This window comes from Excalfactoria chinensis, chromosome 13 (assembly GCF_039878825.1).
Source record: "Excalfactoria chinensis isolate bCotChi1 chromosome 13, bCotChi1.hap2, whole genome shotgun sequence".
Taxonomy (NCBI): Eukaryota; Metazoa; Chordata; class Aves; order Galliformes; family Phasianidae; genus Excalfactoria; species Excalfactoria chinensis.
Window position 1 is genome coordinate 10,591,446 of NC_092837.1, and position 20,364 is coordinate 10,611,809.

At 41.6% G+C, this 20,364-nt stretch overlaps 1 protein-coding gene across 1 annotated transcript in view; it reads left to right on the top strand.

The window, feature by feature from the left end:
- The window catches only part of IL12B (interleukin 12B), a 33,126-nt gene extending 15,607 nt beyond the window's left edge, over window positions 1–17,519 (top strand). The window contains exons 3-12 of the mRNA XM_072348478.1: window positions 6,911–6,976; window positions 7,114–7,305; window positions 8,469–8,672; window positions 9,392–9,569; window positions 11,447–11,528; window positions 12,726–13,007; window positions 13,939–14,056; window positions 15,061–15,254; window positions 15,982–16,127; window positions 17,394–17,519. Of these exons, the coding sequence (XP_072204579.1) occupies window positions 11,447–11,528; window positions 12,726–13,007; window positions 13,939–14,056; window positions 15,061–15,254; window positions 15,982–16,127; window positions 17,394–17,519 (948 nt within the window). The 5' untranslated portion in view covers window positions 6,911–6,976; window positions 7,114–7,305; window positions 8,469–8,672; window positions 9,392–9,569. The remainder of the gene's footprint in view (window positions 1–6,910; window positions 6,977–7,113; window positions 7,306–8,468; window positions 8,673–9,391; window positions 9,570–11,446; window positions 11,529–12,725; window positions 13,008–13,938; window positions 14,057–15,060; window positions 15,255–15,981; window positions 16,128–17,393) is intronic.
- The last annotated feature ends 2,845 nt before the right edge of the window (window positions 17,520–20,364 follow it).

The window sequence follows — 20,364 nt, forward strand, 5'->3', positions numbered from 1 at the left end:
AGTTCCAGGATCCAGTGATAAATTACTTTATCTTTGGCAACTTATTAGCATAGAAACTATGTGAGGTTTTGAATTACATGGTTTTAATTACTCCTGGGCTGGTACCAAATATTCTTATTGTTTTTCTAATTACGCTATTAATAACTCTCACAGTTTTAAAGGTACTTATCATTTCTTAACGTGGCAATTAATCTTAAAGCTCTTACTTAGGAGGTGAATGAGACTGAATTTGCATCTTCACTTTTGAACTAAAATCACAGCTTCTCTCAGTTGTGGTAACAAAGAATATCTGAAGAATGTAACCCGGCTCCACCCTAAAAGAGCCCCAGCAGAAAGCAGAAAACCTTGTTTAAAAAACAGCTTCCTGGAGCAGAGCTATCCACAGCCTGAGGAAGGTTAGTGGGTTTGAAGCACCTCCAAGGCTACAAACATGGTATATATAGCAGCAAGGAGGATTCACCAGTCTACAGTCCCTTTCTTTTCCCCATTCCACTGTAGTTGCTAGAAATCACCACATGCCAAGGCAAGAGTTTTTAGCAGCTTGGGCTGGAAATACTGTAGTCCCACTTATTACAACATGGCTTCAGCAAAACACAGAAGCTATATGAGCTCATTTCATGTCACAAAACAACCTCTGAAGTCATTTCAGAAATTTCCTTTGGCTTTCAGAAGTTGAGGGATGCTTCAGTGGTTCATTTGTGAAACATCTTTGCTTTCCAAACAGGCCTTGTATTACCTCATTCATTAAGTCATCGGAGGTGCTGAAGCTTGTATTACATGACTTAAAACCTTTTCACAACCTCCAGGAACCTGGAATTTTCTGACAGATGATTAATGATGTAACAGGATGCTTAGATTGTGACCGTGTACTGAGTCTCACTGCCAATTCCTGGAAACCCTTACAGGATAGGCCCACGTGCTCAGTTTGAGCCTCTTAGCTTTAGCGTAAAAGAAACATCCATATTAATAATTATACAGCAATATAGCAATAGCAAATTGTCATAACTTTCCTTTTCTTCAAGGTATATCTCTAAGTTACAGTTGTCCACCTTCCCCTTCAAAACAGCAGTAAAAGTCGATGAGGTAACTATTTCTTACAATGATTACACTTTGTACTGACACATATACCCTTGGAGAATTTATGCATGTATTTTATGTGTTAGTGTGGATGTATATAATGCTGTCGCATATTTGCACAGACCTTGCAGAGGTTGTAGGGGCAGTTATTAGTGCCAAGGCTGAACTATATTCCTTCTTTAAGAAGAGCTTAAAAACCTCCTTGTGCAATACCATGTAAACAGCCACAGTAAATGGAAGTAGTACCAAGAATAACTCGTCTCCTTTGCTCTACTCACATTCATGCCATGATAGCAGCATGGTATCCAGGCAATGTGCATGTGTATAGCACACACTGTTTTCCCCAGAGGAGGAAGTGTGCGCAGCTCAGGAGGGAAAGAAGGAGGGTTTGTTTGTTCTTTATAGACACATTGCAGGCAGGAGCGGAAGGCAGTGATGTTTGCTGACTTCCTGGAACGTTTCATTAGATCTCTTGGGCCATCTCTGTAGAAAGACCTGTTTTCCTTCTTCCCTTTCTCAAAAAGATGCATTAACTTTACATCTAGGTTTATTAGCATTAAGAAGAATAAACAACATTTAACCACTATCATCCTCTTGGCACACCAGGTATTGTTTTAGCTTTTCTGGTGCAACAGGAAAGGGGCCCTGCGAGTCAGGTCTCATATAATACTGGAAATGCTGTCAGTTTTTTGCAAAATATTCCAAAAGCATTGAGTGGCTCCAGGTGTCTGTCAGCGCCTTGGACTATTTTTCCCATCCCCCAAAAACTAGGACTCTTTTTCCCCAGCCCTTCCTTCTTCCAGGGCTGCAGATCACTCAGCTTGGCCTGTGCTTGCTGGTGCAAAAGCAGCAGTCCCTCAGCTCGTGGTTCACATGCAGCCTGTTTTTCGTAAGGCCCTTTGATAGTGCATGTGGCCATGGGGCCATAAACTCATACTAAAATATAGGAGAGTAATTTCTGGTGCTGCCTACAGCTTATTATTGTCTTCAAATTATTCCTTCTGAGACATTAAAGATTGGTTTGCAAATCACAGTGCCAAAATGAATTGTATTGAAGCATAATACAGGTTATAAGCTGTCCTTCAAGTAATGTGCTATTAAGTGGAAGGTGGGCAGTTAAAAATAGAATATTCCCAATAATTTCACAAAAGGAAATAAAACTGAATGAACCCTGAAGTATAAAATATCTGGAAGGCGTTGTTATAACCGATTTCTTTCCATCTCTGAGGCATGCTTAAGCTTTTCAGCTCTTTCCCTACTGTATCTGTTTTACTTCAAGTCACTCACTGAATCTTAAGTATATGTTAAAAGCATAATGTCTCTTGCTTTACAAAACCAACACTTAGCACAAGGTAGGTTCCCATCTGTCAGCAAATACCTGTTGTAATGATGCCTAATGAAATAGATGTATTTCATATGAGCAAATCGAGTAATGTCTGAAGAAAAGTTAATGATTTAAAATGATTAATATAATTCCAAAACCTTATGTTGCTGGTTGGCATCTCTTCAGTGTCATGAGCTTGCTATAGTATCCACTTTATCTTTCTGCTGCATTGGTCATTCTCCAGCTGTGTCCAAGGAAAACTGAAGAGCAGTGTGAAAGCATCAGAGCATTTTCCAGAGCACGTCTTAGATGCTGTCTAGTAATTGCCCATGCTGAAATGATTTTCCTGCATTCTAAGATCTTAACACCAACAGGAAAATCTTACATAAGAACTGGCTTTTGGTGAATGCAGATTTCTATGGATGTTCTTATGGTTTAGAATAATGTAATTGACTGCACTGGATGTTACTTCCTTTATTACCTTCAAGTATTCACAAAGAGGCCATAGTTGCTACCTGCAGACTCACTGATCCCTGGCCATTGGTGTGATTCTAGGTTTTAAAAATCCATCTCATCCCACCACTAACAGTCACTGTCTCTTAAAAATGAGAACAAATGATCTGTTCTCTGATATATTTATCTATTTGTCTACTTACCTTTTTCCATCTCTGTCATGTCTAAAATGAGTTGCAGTCCTTACTAGCATGCTAAAAATAACAAGTAGTTTGGCAGGTTCTCTGGGCATGTGCTCAGCTAATGCATTTGCTGCCCAAGGATTTTATCCTTGTCAATCACTAACTTATTGTGAATGCCTGAAGAAATAATGCTGTATGCTACTTCTGAATGGCAAAAACCCAGAAGTGTCCTGCCTCCTTTCCACAGAAATTGCCTCAGAAACATAAAAAGGATGCTTGAATTTAAGTCAATTAGTTACTACAGGGTTTTTCCCTTTACTTTCTGTTTGATATGTCATTTCCCCCACCCCTCTGGCACTCTATTCCAGCCTGAGCAACAGAGAATGGATTTCAAGTAGTTACAACATCACACTCAAGAAATGAGTGAACCTCGCTTAAAATGAGCAACTTGCATCTAGATCCAGAGCTGAGAGCAGCATATCAGGCCTTTCAAATGCAAATAAAAGGCTTGTGGCAGAAACAGCAGACTGATGCAATAGGAAGCATTGCATTACTTTACTGAAAAACAATGAGCCGTCTTTGTTTAAAGGCTCTGAGAGAGGGACTTTAGAGTATGAAAGATGACCGCTATCTCTGTAGTTCTGCAATGAATCTTATGGAGATGTGAGTTTCCTTTGTGCTTCTGTTCCACATGTTGTGAATGGCTACAAAGATCTGAAAAGGTGCATGATTTGCACAGGTACCCAAATCCCATTGACTCTCTGGAATCATTTCCTAGAGGAGCTAGAATTCAGTCTTAAAGCACTTCTCAAACATTGTACTTCATTCTGCTTTTTTCTCCCCATTCGTGATGGTTTTGTCTTTTTCATTCTGTTTTTAATTTTAGCATTTATTTTTTGAGGCAGTAAGTGTGTCTAAGTACAGGTTTTATGTGCAGTGTAGTCTGGAGACACGTGTTGTGCATTCAGAGTTGACCTGGACAGATGTGAATGTAGTGGGGAAGAAGGCATTAGAACTAAGAGATGAAAAGCCCCTCTTTACAACTTCCCTTCTTCAGCACCAGCTAGTGCAGCGCATGTATTTTATATCTCTATTCAGCACTATATTGAATAAGAGTTAGCTCTAATCAGAAGCTTGAGTAGCTACGTTAGCATGATAATGACGAATTAATTAGATCAAGATCTGATAATAATACTATGCAATTTCTATGCTGGAGGTAGCAGGTGACCTACCAGATTGGAGCATGGATGAGGCAAACATCTTGTTATCTAAGTAAGAATAAGCATTACATGGTTAATTTTTAGGGAGTTCTGAGTTGAGCCAGGAGTTGGACACAGTGATCATTGTGGGTCCCTTCTAATTCTGTGTACCCTGTGATTGTGATCTCGAATGTTTGATCTAGATGTATCATAATGCAAATGAACCGCTGTTGTATAAAGCTTAGATTCTGTTGTATTTTTTCAATAGAAATGGGATATATTTTTCCCTTCTATTTTTTTTCATGTTTCTAGGAAGGTTTGATTTTGGTCCAGTGTTTGGTTGCATATAGTAGCATTTATTGTTAATGTTAGATAGTGTTTCCTGATGAAGTCACATAATTTACTGTTTAACTAATGGTATGTAAAGAACTGAATTCCCTTCTCACTGCTACTATGTTAATAATTAATAATGAAACTTGAGTTAATGAAACAAACTGCCTTCCATGCAAGACTAGCCAGCTGCTGAAGGAAATTCCAAGAGTGGAGTCATACTGATGATACAATTTATTTAAATCTTCCTTTTATTAATGTTATATGTATTTCCTCCTGGAATGTGATGAAATAGGTGCACCATTCCACACAGCAAAAATCATTTGTCCTTCGAAAGAAAAGAAAACCCTTTTCAGAAAGGCCAATTATTCCAAAAAAGAGTATTTCCATTGCATTGAAGAAAATCAAATGGGGGGCGTAGAGTTTCCACTCTTCGATAGAGTTTCTCTCTTTCAGTGTCATAGAGAAGTAGGATAAAATAGTGAGAGAGATGCTGCTGTCCTCCAAATTTCCCCATAAGAATATATGAGCTCATCATGGAAAACCAGATTGTCATCAAAAGGCATTTTCACAATCTCTGTGTTTTAATATTTAAAAATTCCACTCTGATGGACTGTAACAAACTATCCTGTCAATGGAAGTTCCGCAGATGGGTCTGTGCTCCACAGATGCCATCTAGGATTCTTGATATAAAGTTTGGGTACCACATTACTCCATTTGCCCTGTAGCAATAACTGTGCAAAGGCAGTCATGTGGGCTGGAGTCGTATGTGCGGGCAGAACGTATACTCTGAAAATATGAACCTTTTTACGTTCATCACTAACTATCTATGCTTCAGAATAGAGCACTGACAGGACTGACACCAGGCTGAGCTAAGCATTAGTGGCATAGCAGTCAAAAAGGAAAAGGCATGGATGATATAAGCAAATGGGCAAGTTAGTGTGTGTTGAGAAGGAATTGGCAACATGTATGTAAAGCTGTCTGTGCACTATCAGTGACTGAACACAGCTCTCAAATTCTCCCTGTCAGTGCTGGCCTGCTTCAAAGTTGGAGATGGTATTTAATGGGAAGAAATTGTTACCTAACCTTCACAGAATCACAGAATCACAGAATTATAGGGGTTGGAAGGGACCTCTAGAGATCATCGAGTCCAACCCCCCTGCCAAAGCAGGCTCCCTACACCACGTCGCACAGGTAGGCGTCCAGGCGGGTCTTGAATATCTCCAGAGAAGGAGACTCCACCACCTCCCTGGGCAGCCTGTTCCAGTGCTCCGTCACCCTCACCGTAAAGAAGTTCTTGCGCACATTCGTGCGGAACTTCCTATGCTGGAGTTTCAGCCCGTTGCCCCTAGTCCTGTCCCCACGCACTACTGAAAAGAGACCAGCCTCGCCACTATAGCTCCCACACCTCAGGTATTTATAAACCTGGATCAAGTCCCCTCTCAGCCTTCTTTTCTCAAGGCTAAACAGACCCAGTTCCCTAAGTCTCTCCTCGTAGGGGAGATGGTCCAGGCCCTTCACCATCTTTGTGGCCCTCCGCTGGACTCTTTCCAAGAGATCCCTGTCTTTTTTGTACTGGGGAGCCCAGAACTGGACACAGTATTCCAGATGAGGCCTCACCAGGGCAGAGTAGAGGGGGAGGATCACCTCCCTTGACCTGCTGGCTACGCTCTTTTTAATGCACCCCAGAATGCCATTGGCCTTTTTGGCTACAAGGGCACACTGCTGGCTCATGGCCAACCTGTCGTCCACCAGGACGCCCAGGTCCCTCTCAGCAGAGCTCCTCTCCAGCAGGTCTTCCCCCAACCTGTACTGGTGTATGCAATTATTTCTACCGAGATGCAAGACTCTACACTTGCTTATGTTAAACCTCATCCGGTTTCTTACTGCCCAGCTCTCCAGCCTGTCCAGGTCTCTCTGAATGGCTGCACAGCCTTCAGGCGTGTCAGCCAATCCTCCCAGCTTCGTGTCATCAGCAAACTTGCTGAAGGTGGCCACTATCCCCTCATCAAGGTCGTTGATGAAGATGTTGAACAAGACTGGACCCAGCACAGACCCCTGGGGGACACCACTAGTCACAGGCCTCCAGCCAGGCCTCTAACCTTGACAGAGCCTGGAGTCTTTCTCATTTATGATAGCTGCCCTAAGCACATAATGGAAGCTGTAGTTAGAACAGGATGAGACTATGGGTGAAACAGAATTCACTTCTCACCTCTCAGGCCTGGTTCCTGGATGCTAATGCACAAAGCATGCTCCATGGTGCATCTCGTAGTCTTGTGTCTAGAGTGTCTGCTGTGGGAGAGGCTTCAGAGCACGCTGAGGCTTCCTCTCTGCCCTTGCTACAGGGTTTCTTCTGGAAGGAGCAGCAGATGAAAGGGAAGGTGGTGCACAGCCCACTCCTATTCTGACAGGTACTTCAAGGATAGTCATTGTACGATTTTGTCTCCTATAACAGTTTGAATACCCTTCACTTGTTTTTGCCCCAACTGCTTCTGCCACATCTTTCTCAACTTCCTTCCTCAGACTGCCATTTTCTCCTTCTGAACAGCTGAAACAACAGTGACAGAAGTGGTAGTGTCTGCATGGATCGTCTTTGGCCTCAGTAACAACAGCTGTTAATACAAGAGCAAGAATATAAACAGTATATGGGAATGGAGAACCCAAAGCTGGATGAAAATACAGTTGTCCCCAATGGCCGTTTTAAGAGAGGAAGATGTGAATCAGCCAGATTAACAACTAGGTAATTACAAAGAAACTGAAAGGAAGGAGTCAGCTCAGAAAGAAATGTGAAGTAAATAAAAATCTGAGATATTGGCAAATAAGATCGTGGAATGAAAGCAGGGGATCAGCCATGGGCTCAGTGATGGGATCATGACCTCTGCCAAGGCCTGGCAGAGCATCCTCTCCTTCAGGCACTGTGAACACCGCACCTGCCAGCAAGTGGAGTGCTGGTATAAGAGGTAACACACAGGGGCAAACATTTTGGTAATGCTTATGTGACATCACGAGGTGCTTTCTCATCAGTGTGTGCCATAGCAGATTGTAGCAAGCAACGTGGGTACTAAGGGCTAGAGAACCAAGGAGATAAGGATGTGAACACGTGCTCCCAAAGTTGTTACATGCTTGTAACCCACACTTTCTCCAAGCATGTGTATGTGTTTGTGATTATGTGGACATGGAGGGCAGTGAGAAGGTAGGGGCTAGAGCTTTTTGAGACAAGTTTTGGAAGGGTGGAAGCGTGTAGGTATTAACCAACATCCTTGAAGTGTCTAGTACTCTGAAATATGTTGCATTATCAGTATGATCTTGAATATGTGGCTCATTGGTTGCTGGTCAGTTCCATTCCAAAATAAATCAATAAACAGCTTTGATCCACATTCAGGACACTGTATGTGAATGGAGCAAGCCTGGCTGAGAAAGTGGCGCTCATATCGTGTGAGGAAAGAAAGATCTGAGGCTGAGATTTGGGTAACAGGTTAGAGACACTGGGCTCAGCAGGGAGGCCTGTCTGTGCGTACCATTGCAGTGCTGTACTTACATGCTTTGTCAGATGAGAGGGAGTTAAAGTTCCTCTGCTGAAGTTGTGTGAGATCTCTCGGAGTTTCTTTGAGGGTGGCTAAAGGAAGGAAAGGATTCCTCTAGGATCATTGCGTGAAGCTTCTGGCACAGTTAATGCAGAGTCCTGAAACCACCTTCTCCAAATCAAAGTTTGCCACCCTCCACACTATTGTGCTTCCCAGCTGTGTGACAATGAGCAGGAACTTCATGTGCTGGGAACTGCTGGGGTTTATAAGTTTGTTTGACTGCTAATTGGGTTGTTTCCCCTTTTGTTTTATCTGCTGGCCACGTGTGGGGGCACCAGGTATGCAAGGTATTACACATGCTCATTTTGTTTCATCTCAGGGAGTGACTTGTAAAAGACCCCTGACTGCAGCAGAAGAGACAGGCGCCGTCTTTTCATTGCCCTATGGCTACATTACAGCTATCATCTCCAGGCTGCAGGAACATTCGTGTCTCTGGAAAGCGCGCAGGCTGGAGCTGTGCCTCTTGATGAATTCCTAAAGTGTTCACATTGAATTTCAATCCATTGCTGTGATTTTATAAGCGGTGAGTTTCTTCTTGTGTACAACTTGTTAGTCTCACCATTTAGGTTTGGCACCGGGCCGGAAGAACAATTTGGTTTTGTTTGGTCTGACAAATGAAGTGAATTGCTTTGTTGTTTTTTTAACATCACAAATAAATAACAGAAACATTTCCCCTCATTTTCAAGGTAGTTGTTCCGTGTGGGGCTTTTCTCATGCTTTAGTGCGTATCTAAGATTAATGTCAATTTTCAAAGGGAAAAAATAAAATAAAGATTGCATTTAAAAATTGCCAACCTTAAAAATCGCGTCCATGGCAATTTCAGGTTTTTCTCTCTGAGCTACAACTGTGGGTTTGTATTTTGGTTGACCTAAGTCTCCGTTTTTAGAATAAACGCAATTCTGAAGCGGCAATTGGAAGTCGGTGTTCCCTACCTCTGGTGCTGACCGATGTGGTAGCTGGAATTTTAATTCATGTGATGATCTCTTTAGTGTTTGCCAGGTAGTGATAGATGTAGCTCATCTAACTTTCTCTTTCATTCTTCATAATGTTTTTCCCATCAGACGGTTTTGGAAGTTTATTTAGTGTGTATTTACTCTTCCCCAGATGATGAGATGAGACAGAAAATCAAGTAGGAAAGGAAATGCCTCTGGCACGCCATAAAGGTCATTGTAACAATCTCATAATCTCATTTCCTCTTTAAAGTTTACCTGGGAGTCCCAAGCTTTTTTTTTCATGCCTTAGCTCCGCCACTATGTAAAAAAGGAACTCAAGCCCCATGTTGCAATTCTGTGGTATTGCGGTGAAACGGAGCATCCCTTTCAGAGTTAACAAGTGTTTATAAGGCGGCCGGCGCTCTGCTTCCTTCAGATCACAGAACCAACCTGTCCAGCGACTTCAGCGCCCAGCAACGCAGGAAAAGGTACGAATTCCTTTCTTCTCTACCACCAGGGCTGCACAAGTCCAGCGGTTGCTGATTGCATGTGAAACTACCAGCAGCTTTACAGATCAGCTCTTTGAATGTGCTTAAATAATTCTCATGCTGTTTTTCTCATAGCGGAATTTATATGTTGACATGCCTGAAGTGAAAGGCGTATTGTGTGCCTGCGCATAGCTAACAGCATTATCACCTAACTAACAGAACAGCTGGCAATAAAGTGATCTTTTATAGGTTCATATTCAGGTTACCAGGCTGTGTGCTCAGATAAATTGGTATTTATGATTAAACTGTTGTTGGTTTTTAAAAAATGCATCACCCCTGAGCTGGCCTTGCCAAGCTGGGACCTGCAGAGGTGCTGGTTGACACAAACCACCCTGTGATGCTCAGTGAAGGAATCTGTGCTGTTTTTTAGCAGCTCGCACCCTGGATCTCAGGGAGCACATGGAGCTGGCACGCCATTCTCACTTGTGAAGTGCTCAGGCATCTGCACTGATTAATGATTAATGTCTGGTTAGGGTTCATTTTTCAAGACAGTTATGAGTTGGGAACAGGTGGAAAAATTTTCCATGGAAGTTTTTAATTTTTTTTTTTCCATTGGAAACCCAAATTGTGGAGCATCTTCCTAAAATCGAAAGATACTTCTATTTGAAAGCTCTAAATTTTGATGGTGATACTGGAAAGAAAGCTCTCTGTTCCCTTCTCCTCTCTCCAAATTTATAATCAATACTTCAGGTATCAGCTTTATGAAGCAGTGATGAAAGCCACATGGCTGTGAAACAAATGAGTATCTTTGGGGAAGAGACAAAACGTAGCTTTCGTTAACAAATTACAGATAATCCTGTCCACAGTAGAAATCGGAAGCTGAGAATGTTTACCTTCTAATGAAGCCATATCACTGTGTCTTGAATTCAGGATGGAGTATTTTACATGAGATTAAGATAATAAATATTATATAACATATATTTAGTAAGTATATCTGCTGCATATCGAATACACACATATATTCATGTTTTTAATTTCCTGCAAAATTCTTTTTATATACATCTGTATCTGTATAATCAAATGAAATATATGCATACTTCTCATGTGAGCACAGCAACAATGATATACCTATCTAGCCATTTCTGAAATACAGCTGTGGCACTAACATCAGTTGAGATTCTTCCAGAAATTGCTTGCAAAATAAATGATGTTGTGCAGCCTGAGATGGATACCAGACCTACTATCATTTAGTCAGCCGTGAAGCCATCTCTACAATGCATTATCACTATTATCACCTGATCTCACAGAGATGGTGAAGCCTAGAAAAATACTTCACTGAATGTTTTGTTTAGTCACAATGCTGTTTTTATATAGGACTACTGACACATTTAAAAGCTTTGTAGGACTGGAGTTTATGCTCATCAATCCTTTGGTTCAGTGCCTTACTCTGTGAGAAGCCTCACTAGCATCATAGAGCTTCTTTTACTCAAGGAATATTTGACTCAGGGATCTAGGAATACTTCTGAGCCCTTGACCAGACAAAGGTCGGATATTAGACCTAGTAACAGGTCTAGTTCTTTATCTGGTTCACTTGACCAGATAAAGGTCAATACCTGTGCACACAATTGCCTCCACGTGCCACGATTTCTTCTCTCATACTGGTTTGTGATATGAATAACTAGCAGATCAACATTTTGCCTTGAACTACAGTGCATTCCTGCTATGCAATTTTGATGTCGTTTAAGAATTATTAGAATGGGAGGATGTTTCTTAGTTCACTGGAACTGAATCTGTTGTCTTACCCTGCACTGAGCTCGATCTCAGTACACACTCAACAATCCTTAATGAAGTTAAGTAATATATATTTTTACTTACAGATGTCTCACCTGCTATTTGCTGTACTTTCATTACTTTCCTTTGCTGCCCTTCTGGAAGCACAGTGGAAACTTAGAGAGAATGGTAAGAAATCTGCTTGTCAAAATCTTGAGAATATACTTCTTTATCTTTGTGTTTGAACTGAAAGAGGTTGACTTTGTCTGTCCTTCAAAAATCTGTCAGCAGTTTGCTAAGCTTCCAAGCTTTCTGGAATTGCACGTTTCAAGCATTTGACATGGATTTCTCAGTGTTTCTTTTCTGTGGTAAAGTCTTGAAGCTAACGCAGTGTCCTGGTGTAAATGTTTTATGGCTCACTCTGGTTTCCTGTGGTGTTTGCTGTTGTGTTGGCACCACGAGAGACAAATTTTTGCCCCTTCTTGTATGTAGAAAGTCTCTGACAGCACTAAACGTGGCTGAGGAGCCTCAGACCATGGTATAATACCTGAGCAGTAGCAGTTAAATTTGAGAACTGTAGCCACACAGAAATGTAGGTGAAGTCAGCCAACTTGACACCTGCTTCACTTCCTACATGAAACCGTAGCAAACAGACTCGATCATGTACTTTTAATGGAATATTTCCAAAGCATTTTGTTAGGTGGTCAGGTGTGTCAGGTAAGTTGGAAGGACCATTAGGGCACTGCAGAGCTACTAGATGGCATTTAGAAGACTGCATGCCCCTGTTGTAGTCCACTTATGTCTGCTGTAACTCAGAGGTCTTCTGTCCCTCAGTAATTGCTTCCTTTAGACCAGAGTGATAGAAGAACAGATTGATCCCTTTAGAAAATGGAAAACAACATTAGCTACTGACAAATGCAAACCCCTTACTGAGAGCTGCCCTCCTTCCCATTGCTCACTCGCAGATCTTTAACATTGAGGAGGTCCTGCTACAGAGCCAAACACCATAGTACTGAGGGCTTGTACATGGCATTCTGTGTGTGAAAGCCAAGGGACATGATTATCTGGGCTCAGTGTGTCCTGGAATCCTCACCTGTAAAAGAAAAGTTCCTGCCTACTTGCCGTGGTAAATAACCACTGTGAGATTTTCTGGGAACCCAGGAAAGAAAGCATTTATTCAACTAAAATGTCATCCCTAATGGTCGGTGGGTTCTACATCCATCATAAATTTAACATAAAGTCCTTGTAGTGACGATGTTCAGATGACAGCAGGGATCTGAAGAAAGAGAGATTTGGTAGCAGTCTTCCTAGAGAGCAGAGCTGGAAAAATGTCTCAGTTCAGCCTTCATACTGGTGCTAACATGTCTTTCTTTGCAATATCTGAAGTGTACGTCATAGAATCTGAGTGGAACGATGAGACGCCAGCTAAAAAAGTGAAGCTCACCTGTAACACATCCGATGAAGCACTGCCAGTTTACTGGAAAAAGGGAGCAGAACTGAAAGGAACTGGAAAGACTCTGATCGCCGAAGTGAAGGAGTTCCCGGATGCTGGCAACTACACCTGTCTGTCAGCTGAGACCCACGAGATGATCAGCTACAGTTTCTTCCTCATAACTAAAGTAGATTCCAATGGGCAAATGATACGGTCAATTCTGAAAAGCTATAAAGGTACAGTGACGGCATGATGTGATGTATTGTGGTCAGTTTTGTGCATTGCACTTTTGTGAAGACTAGAGGGAGCTCTGCAGAAATGTATGGGAAATGTGTGCCTGAGCTGCCTCCAAATGCTTTAACAGCGAAAGAGAGATGACCTTTCTTGTGTGTATGGTGCGACCAATGAGCAGCACAGGATTGTTACTGTTATGGAATTAACTTAGGGCCCTCTAGACTCATAGGATGGAGTGATGATAGGAACGATTAGACTGGTATAGAAAACATGGGATACTATCAGAACTACACCACTGCTTTTCTGGTACAGGCAATATTGACTTGTTTTGCCTCCATCTCACATACACAGCACTCAGGAAAGGATCTGCCTTGAAGTAACGTATCCTCGGAAAGCCAGGGCTGTAAGATATGTCAGAATGAGGGACTGATCTACATTTTAAGTACTGCCATTTGAGCTTTTCCATTCATGATTAATTCACTGGGACAAACCTGTGATCTTCTGCATTTTTGCAATGCAGCTTACTCAGCATGCAGTCCCTCACACAGGAACATAGGAACTTCCGAGGCTGGAAACTTTTCCAGCTAAATAGATAAACACTTTCTTTACAAAAGGACCAATGGTTTTGTCTAAATAAGTTCCTTACTGACAGCTCTCTGCAGCATGTTGGGTACATTCTAGTTTCTGCCAACAGCTGTGTAGATATGGTTAGTGTGGTGTGTAGAGACCAGTCTTCAGAATCTAACTGTGCTTACATGGCTTTTTCAGTAGAGGTAGCTGCTCAGTGGGCAGCAGGAAATTGTGACTGCCTGCAAACCCACCTGCCAAAGGAGACCAGAGTTTACTGAACTGCTGCTTTCTCTCTGCTTTGATTGTTTCAAAAGATTTTACGCAGAAGTAAATAAATCACGTTTTCTTTCTTTGTCCAATTAGAGCCAAGTAAGACGTTCTTAAAATGTGAGGCAAAGAACTACTCTGGAATTTTCACATGTTCATGGATGACAGAAAATGAGAGTCCAAGTGTGAAGTTCACAATCAGGAGCCTAAAAGGGTAAAAGCTTGTACTTTCCTTAAACACCTCATAGTACAGCCAGAAGAGCCCTTGGTGTTTATGTAGGAGATGCTGCACTGCAAGCTCTTGAGAGCACAAAGAAGGGAAGGAATCCTGCTTTCAGAATCTGAACATCTGCAAAATACTTTGAGCCTTTGCTGGAACTGATCTTAATAAGAGCATGGAAGTCACTCTGAAATTAATACAGATTTGAAAATGGAACAATCCCCACTGGACTGTCACAGCTGCTACTGCACAGCCACTTAAGCAATGACAAAAGCAGTTCATGCAGGGGAGAGAGAGGAAGTTGAGCCAAAAGCAGAAACAATCAGAGCACTGAGTCCCGGCAGATCCAGTGGAATTGAAGGAGTGGGAGGCTGCACCCACGACAGAAGCCACACGTCCATTGCCAAGTCTCTGTTGAGGAACACTGCAGAAACCTGCAAGGGAAATGTGTGAGGGGAACCTTGGGGGAATTTCCTACCTCCCATCACTCTTGAGGGTTTCTCCAAAACATGGAGTGCCTGGGCAAAGGTCATTTGAGTTTGTTAGAGAGGGGAAAAAAAACCAGCAAAATGTTTAATTTTGTTGAGTGTAAATGTAGACTAAGACTCGTCGTCTATTATTGGCAGCATCTTTTTGTTAATTCCCAACTGAATGGTTTAATTGTGCCGTATTTGTTCCAGCAAGGTTTTGGAAAGGGCTGAGGAACAAAGTTAGATACAACAGCTCGTCATGGAGCAGTGGTGTTCAGAAATGTAGTTATCTCATTTTATATTTAAACACAAATTTCTTCTGCTAAGCAGAAGTTGGGATGAGCTTTTATTTTATTAATACGTAATGGAGTTGCTGAATATATAAGAATCATTTCTGCTGATCCTGAAGTGCAGACATAGTGTGATACGCACAGGACCAAACATCCTCTTATCAATAATGTGGTATAATTATTGCAACAAGATTCTCAAAACAAACCAGTGTATATTTTTTCTCTGTTGTATTTTCAGCTCTCAAGGAGATGTGACCTGCAGCAGCCCTGTGGCTCACACTGATAAATCTGTGACTGAATACACTGCCCAGTGCCAGAAGGAAAACTACTGTCCATTCGCTGAAGAGCACCAGCCAACTGAGATGTTCCTGGAGGTCATTGATGAGGTGGAATATGAGAACTACACTAGCAGCTTCTTCATCAGGGATATCAGTGAGTAGACCAGAAATCATCATTAGTTCTTAGCCTTATTCTCGCTGCTGGTAGTGGAACTAACAATGGTAACTGACCAAACCAAGCTTGGGAATCCCTGCTCTATTCTACTGTAAATCTGTATCCTGCCCCCAGTTACAGGAACAGGGGGAAACAAATCATAGCAGCAGTCTGGAAGAGGATGAGGAAGTGAAGAAGCAACGTATCCATAGCTTGTGACCTCCAAGTCTCTCTCTCCCACATTGGCCAGAAGTTTCTGTAACCTTCTCTATTACATAGATGTGTTTTGGAAGGGGCATGTGGGGGAAGTCAGAGAATAGCCAACAACCCAGCAGGCTATTCTTTGAGAACTGGAGATTTACTCAGATAATGGTTAAGGCCGGATATGCCTCGCTGCTAATCCATTCTCACAGATGGACAAAAATCTGTTTTGCTAAGTGCCCTAGCAGTCCGCAGGGGGTGAAGATAACCATCTGTCTTTAACAGAGCCCCCTACAGCTCTCCAGGTGAAAAAAACAACCCAGAAGGATCTTACCCAGAGAGGCTGTGGGGTGTTGTTAATTTTCCATGAGGAGCATACAGTGCAGTTTCTATGCATCATGCCAACTCCTGTCATAATCTAATAGAGGCTCCAACAGCCAGTTCATATAAAACTATCAATAATAGTACACCAACATGATCTTATGCTGCTAATGCATATGAATTCCTTCTGTATTTTCTCTTGCAGTAAAGCCAGACCCACCTCAGTGTCAGTATACAAGCGCAAATGGAACAGTGACCTGGACATATCCCAGGACCTGGAGCACACCAAAGTCCTATTTCCCTTTGACTTTCAGGGTCAAAGTTGAAAGCACAAAGAAACACAAAAGCAAGGTATTTGATGTGTGGTTTTTCTGCTTTTAGCAGACAGTAAAAATAAAAGCTTAGAGGACACGAACTGTGGACTAGAATTAAAATAAAGTAAAAATGCTGCTGAGCTCCAGATGTAGAAAGGTTTTGTTTTGGAAGAAAATGACCTCCTCCCCAGTTCTGTGAGTGCTAAGATTCAACCTGGGGTGGATGAAACCTGTTGTAAGCGGGGAGATAAAATCAAGTCCAGTATTGCATAGCCATGCTAGCGTGAGAAAAGTATCTACTAACTCATTAGTAGACCGTGTGGATCCTAATGTGGGAAAATCCCAATTTCCAAATCCACAGGTCTGGGATCTGCTGCAGTGAGTTCCTTGTATGTCATTTGTATCTGACTTTATACATGAATTGTCAAATAAGGCATCAATGACTCATTAGGTAGCATTTCTGTGGATACTTGTGAAGGCTGAAGTCTTTGCCTCTCATGTTCCTGTTGTTAGTTAATTGTCCACAAGTTGTTAACTCTAATATCGCTAATCCATTTTAGCTTGAAATAATTAGATTGTTTTGCTTCTGCTGTTAATGTTCATGGGTACACTAAAGGGCACACAACAGCATCAGGGTGATTTGTCTTGGTAGTCAAAGAAATCAACAGCAGAAGTAGAAAGAAATGCACAGAGCAGCTGACCACAGCGAAGGTCTTTTGCTGCTCTTCCTTGGTCCAGAAGTCAGAAAGTAAAGGAATGTAATCACTATGGTCTGAAATGTGGTTAAACCAAGGACACAAAAGGATATTTATACATGGAAAAAATAAGCAAACCTGTACCAGCAGATGGGGCCATTCACCTAGAGGTGATTCCTTGATATTAGCAGGCCTGTATTGTGCAATCCCACAGAGAAACTGGCCGGTCTACAAGGTGCTTCTTGTATTAGTCAAAAGTCTTCAGAGAAAACCAGCACCTTCTGCCTTTTAGGGTTCCCTGTTTGGGAAAAAGAAGGAAAAAGAGAGAGAGAGAGTGAAAGATTAAAAATAAGCCCTCTGTTTTAATGCTGGTTTGCGTTTGGTGTTTGGATTGCTTTACATCATTAACTTCAATAGGAGTCATAGTTTGTTTCCACTGAGACGAAGGTTCTCACAACTGTTCACGACTTTGGCATGTGTGAGAGAAGACTGGTGCCTTTGGAACAGCAAAGTGTTTTCTGCAGTTACATATACTTGGTGCTGTCTGTCTGATACTTTACTGTGTGTTCTGCTTGATCCTTACTTATGGAGCTGTGCCCTGTTCACAGGTTTATGATGCTGATGAGCAGTCTATTCAGATTCCAAAGACTGGGCCAAAAGACAAGATCTCTGTGCAGGCCAGGGATCGCTATTACAACTCATCCTGGAGTGAGTGGTCCAAACATTGCAGGTAAGACTCCAAGAGCCTTCTGTTGGTAGAGCAGAGGACCACAGCTGTTCAGGTGCCCAGCCCTCATTAGTAGAAGCCAGATTCCCAATTCCTGGCTGACTGGGGGAACATCTGAGCCTGGCGTGATCTGCCTCTGAGTCCTTTATAGAGATCAGTGGTGCTTCATGAGATCATCACAGCCTTATTGAGTAACTGAATAAAAACAGGCCTGAGGAAAATGAAGATAATTCTTATGTAATTGCCTTTCTTTTATTTTACAGATAAGCACCAAGAGATTGGTGCAGTGCTCCTCAAGAAAGCAAAGGATGGACTAAGACAAGTAAATATGCTAATTAGAAGAAAAATCTGCATATGAGATTATGATACCCAGATTTGGGTAACACCACTAGCACACATCAGGCTATATTAACATGTCTGGTATATTGATATTGATTCCTGTCTGCTAATATTGTTGGCTCCACATATTTTTGTATTGCATTTATTTATTGATCTATTTATTATTTACTTGATATGAATTGCAGTGTCAGTCAGTGGCAGCTGCTAGTCAGGATGTTTCATGTGTTTAACTTATACGGAATGTAACTTATTGAGAGAGCTATTTATTAATTATTTTATTGTTAACTTATATAATTACTTTGGTATTTATTTATTTATTTATTTGTTATTATTTATTTCTTTGGAATATAATACAGCACAGTGTGATACGGAGGCAGCTCTGTATCATACACCCGGGCTACCTTCATCTTCCAGTCTGACAGTTAATATTGCAGAAGAAGGAACTGAAGGTTCAGAGTCCTGGAAGTGTGAACTGCTGCACTTTTTCAGCTGTTTGTGGTCAGCACTGCGCAGCACAGGCAGCTGAAATGATTTAATAGTTCAACTGCTGTGTATCTGATATTTCAGAAAGCAATTGAGAACTGGTTTTGTACGTGAATGTTGAGCATCTTATTAAAGTTAGAACTTTAGAATGTGGGTTTTCATAGATCGTTTTGAAGATGCTTCTCTAGCACTGCCGGGAGTGCTGTTGTGTCTTCACAGAACCTTAGGAAAATAATAAAATCCTAATTGTGAACTACTTACAGTGTAAGTGCCCAGGTCTGGAAAGAAAAGCACAGCATGTGTTGAAGCCCCTATTTATTTATTTATTTGTTTTGTCAACCCATCGAAGTTTCAGGTGGACAAAATGCTTCAAAATATCTGTGAGAGCTGCGGTCTGTATCCTTGATACATGACCATTGGAACTGAAAGAATCCTCCATTGTGACCATGCTTCCTTTTTCTTCCAGTTTTAGAAATGGGTGGTGATTTAAATATTTAAACATTGAAACATAGGAAGTATCTGATATTTCAGAAAAGCATTGCTAATCTAGCTACAAGTGAGTGCTTGTTGCTGTCCTATTATTTAAGTATTGATATTTATTTATTAATAAGTATTTGTTGCTATTGCATATGATTCTTATTTCTGCTGTAAACGCAACTTACTTTGTGACATGCTTGTTTTATAAAGGAGCTAATAAAGACATCTGAAAAAACACTCATTTCCCTGTGGTCTTTTAAGATGAATGGTTAATATCACATGTTACTTCTCAAACAGAATTAGTGGAGCCTTCCTGTTCTTCAGATACATGAAGCATCCTTGCTACCAATCACTGAAGCCTCTTATTAACTTTGATCTGCTCTGGTTTTCATTCAGACAAAAGAGAATACGCCTTTCTGTGCCATGATCTTGTCAGGTGAAAGAAGCTCCCCTACAACTTGAGGCCTTTTCCCCTTGTCCTGTCACCAGTGAGAAGAGACCAACCCCACTCTGCTGTAAGCACCTTTCAGGTATTGGAAGAGAGCAATAAGGTTTCCCCTTAGCCTTCTTTTCCCAAGACTAAGCAGCCCCAGTTCCTTCAGTCTTTCCTTATAGGCCATATTCTCCAAGCCCTTCACAAGCCTTGTTGCCTTTCTTTGGACCTGCTCCAGCACCTCAACGTCATTTCTGTACTGAGGTGTCCAAAACTGAACACAGTACTGAAGGTGAGGCCTCACCAATGGTACAGGAGCAGGATCACTTCCCTAGCCCTGCTCACCATTCCTATGCAGTTCACTGGACTGTACGATGCACAAAAACTTCATGCTGTTGCAGAACTAAAATCCTGGTGGAAATAAGTTCATCCTGAGGATCTCATGGTCCAACAGGATCGCTCTGTGAGACCCCTGCTTTACTTGGTGATCTGCCTGTCTCTGGGGATGGGAGCTCCTCCTGCTTTCTACTCGTGCTCATCATACAACACGAGACTTTAGATTTTACCTACCACACCTCAATAAATTTGCGTTGAACAGAGACTGACTAATTCCCTGCAGGGATTTTTGTGGGTGCTCCTCATCCTGAAGAATGCTTTACAAATAGTTGGTGCGCTTAATGAGGCACTAATAGATTGCAGTAGGATCTTGCTATCCTCTATGTGCTTCAGTGATTAGAGGTGGGTAAGCAGGCACTTGCTGACATCAGAAGGAAAAACGGCTTATATTTAATTAGGGGTTCTGTGAGAGAACGCGTGTTAAGATTTCAGGTCCAAATGCTTCATAGACACCCATCCTTCCATGCTGACCTTCATCTTTTTTCTTTGTGAGCTGCATCTTTTCTTTTATGAAAACCATCGTATTTGTAATGAAAGCAAAATCAAACTGTGTCCTCAAGCCGAATATTTATTTCTTTATTTTAATTTTATTTTTATTTTTTTGCTTTCTAAACTAATATGTGAATTGTTCAGCTGGGATCCATCCCAACTGGATACCTGCAATTTTACAGAAGGAATCTTTTGCTATTTGTTAAGGCGTGGAAAATGGGAAACTCACTTTCCT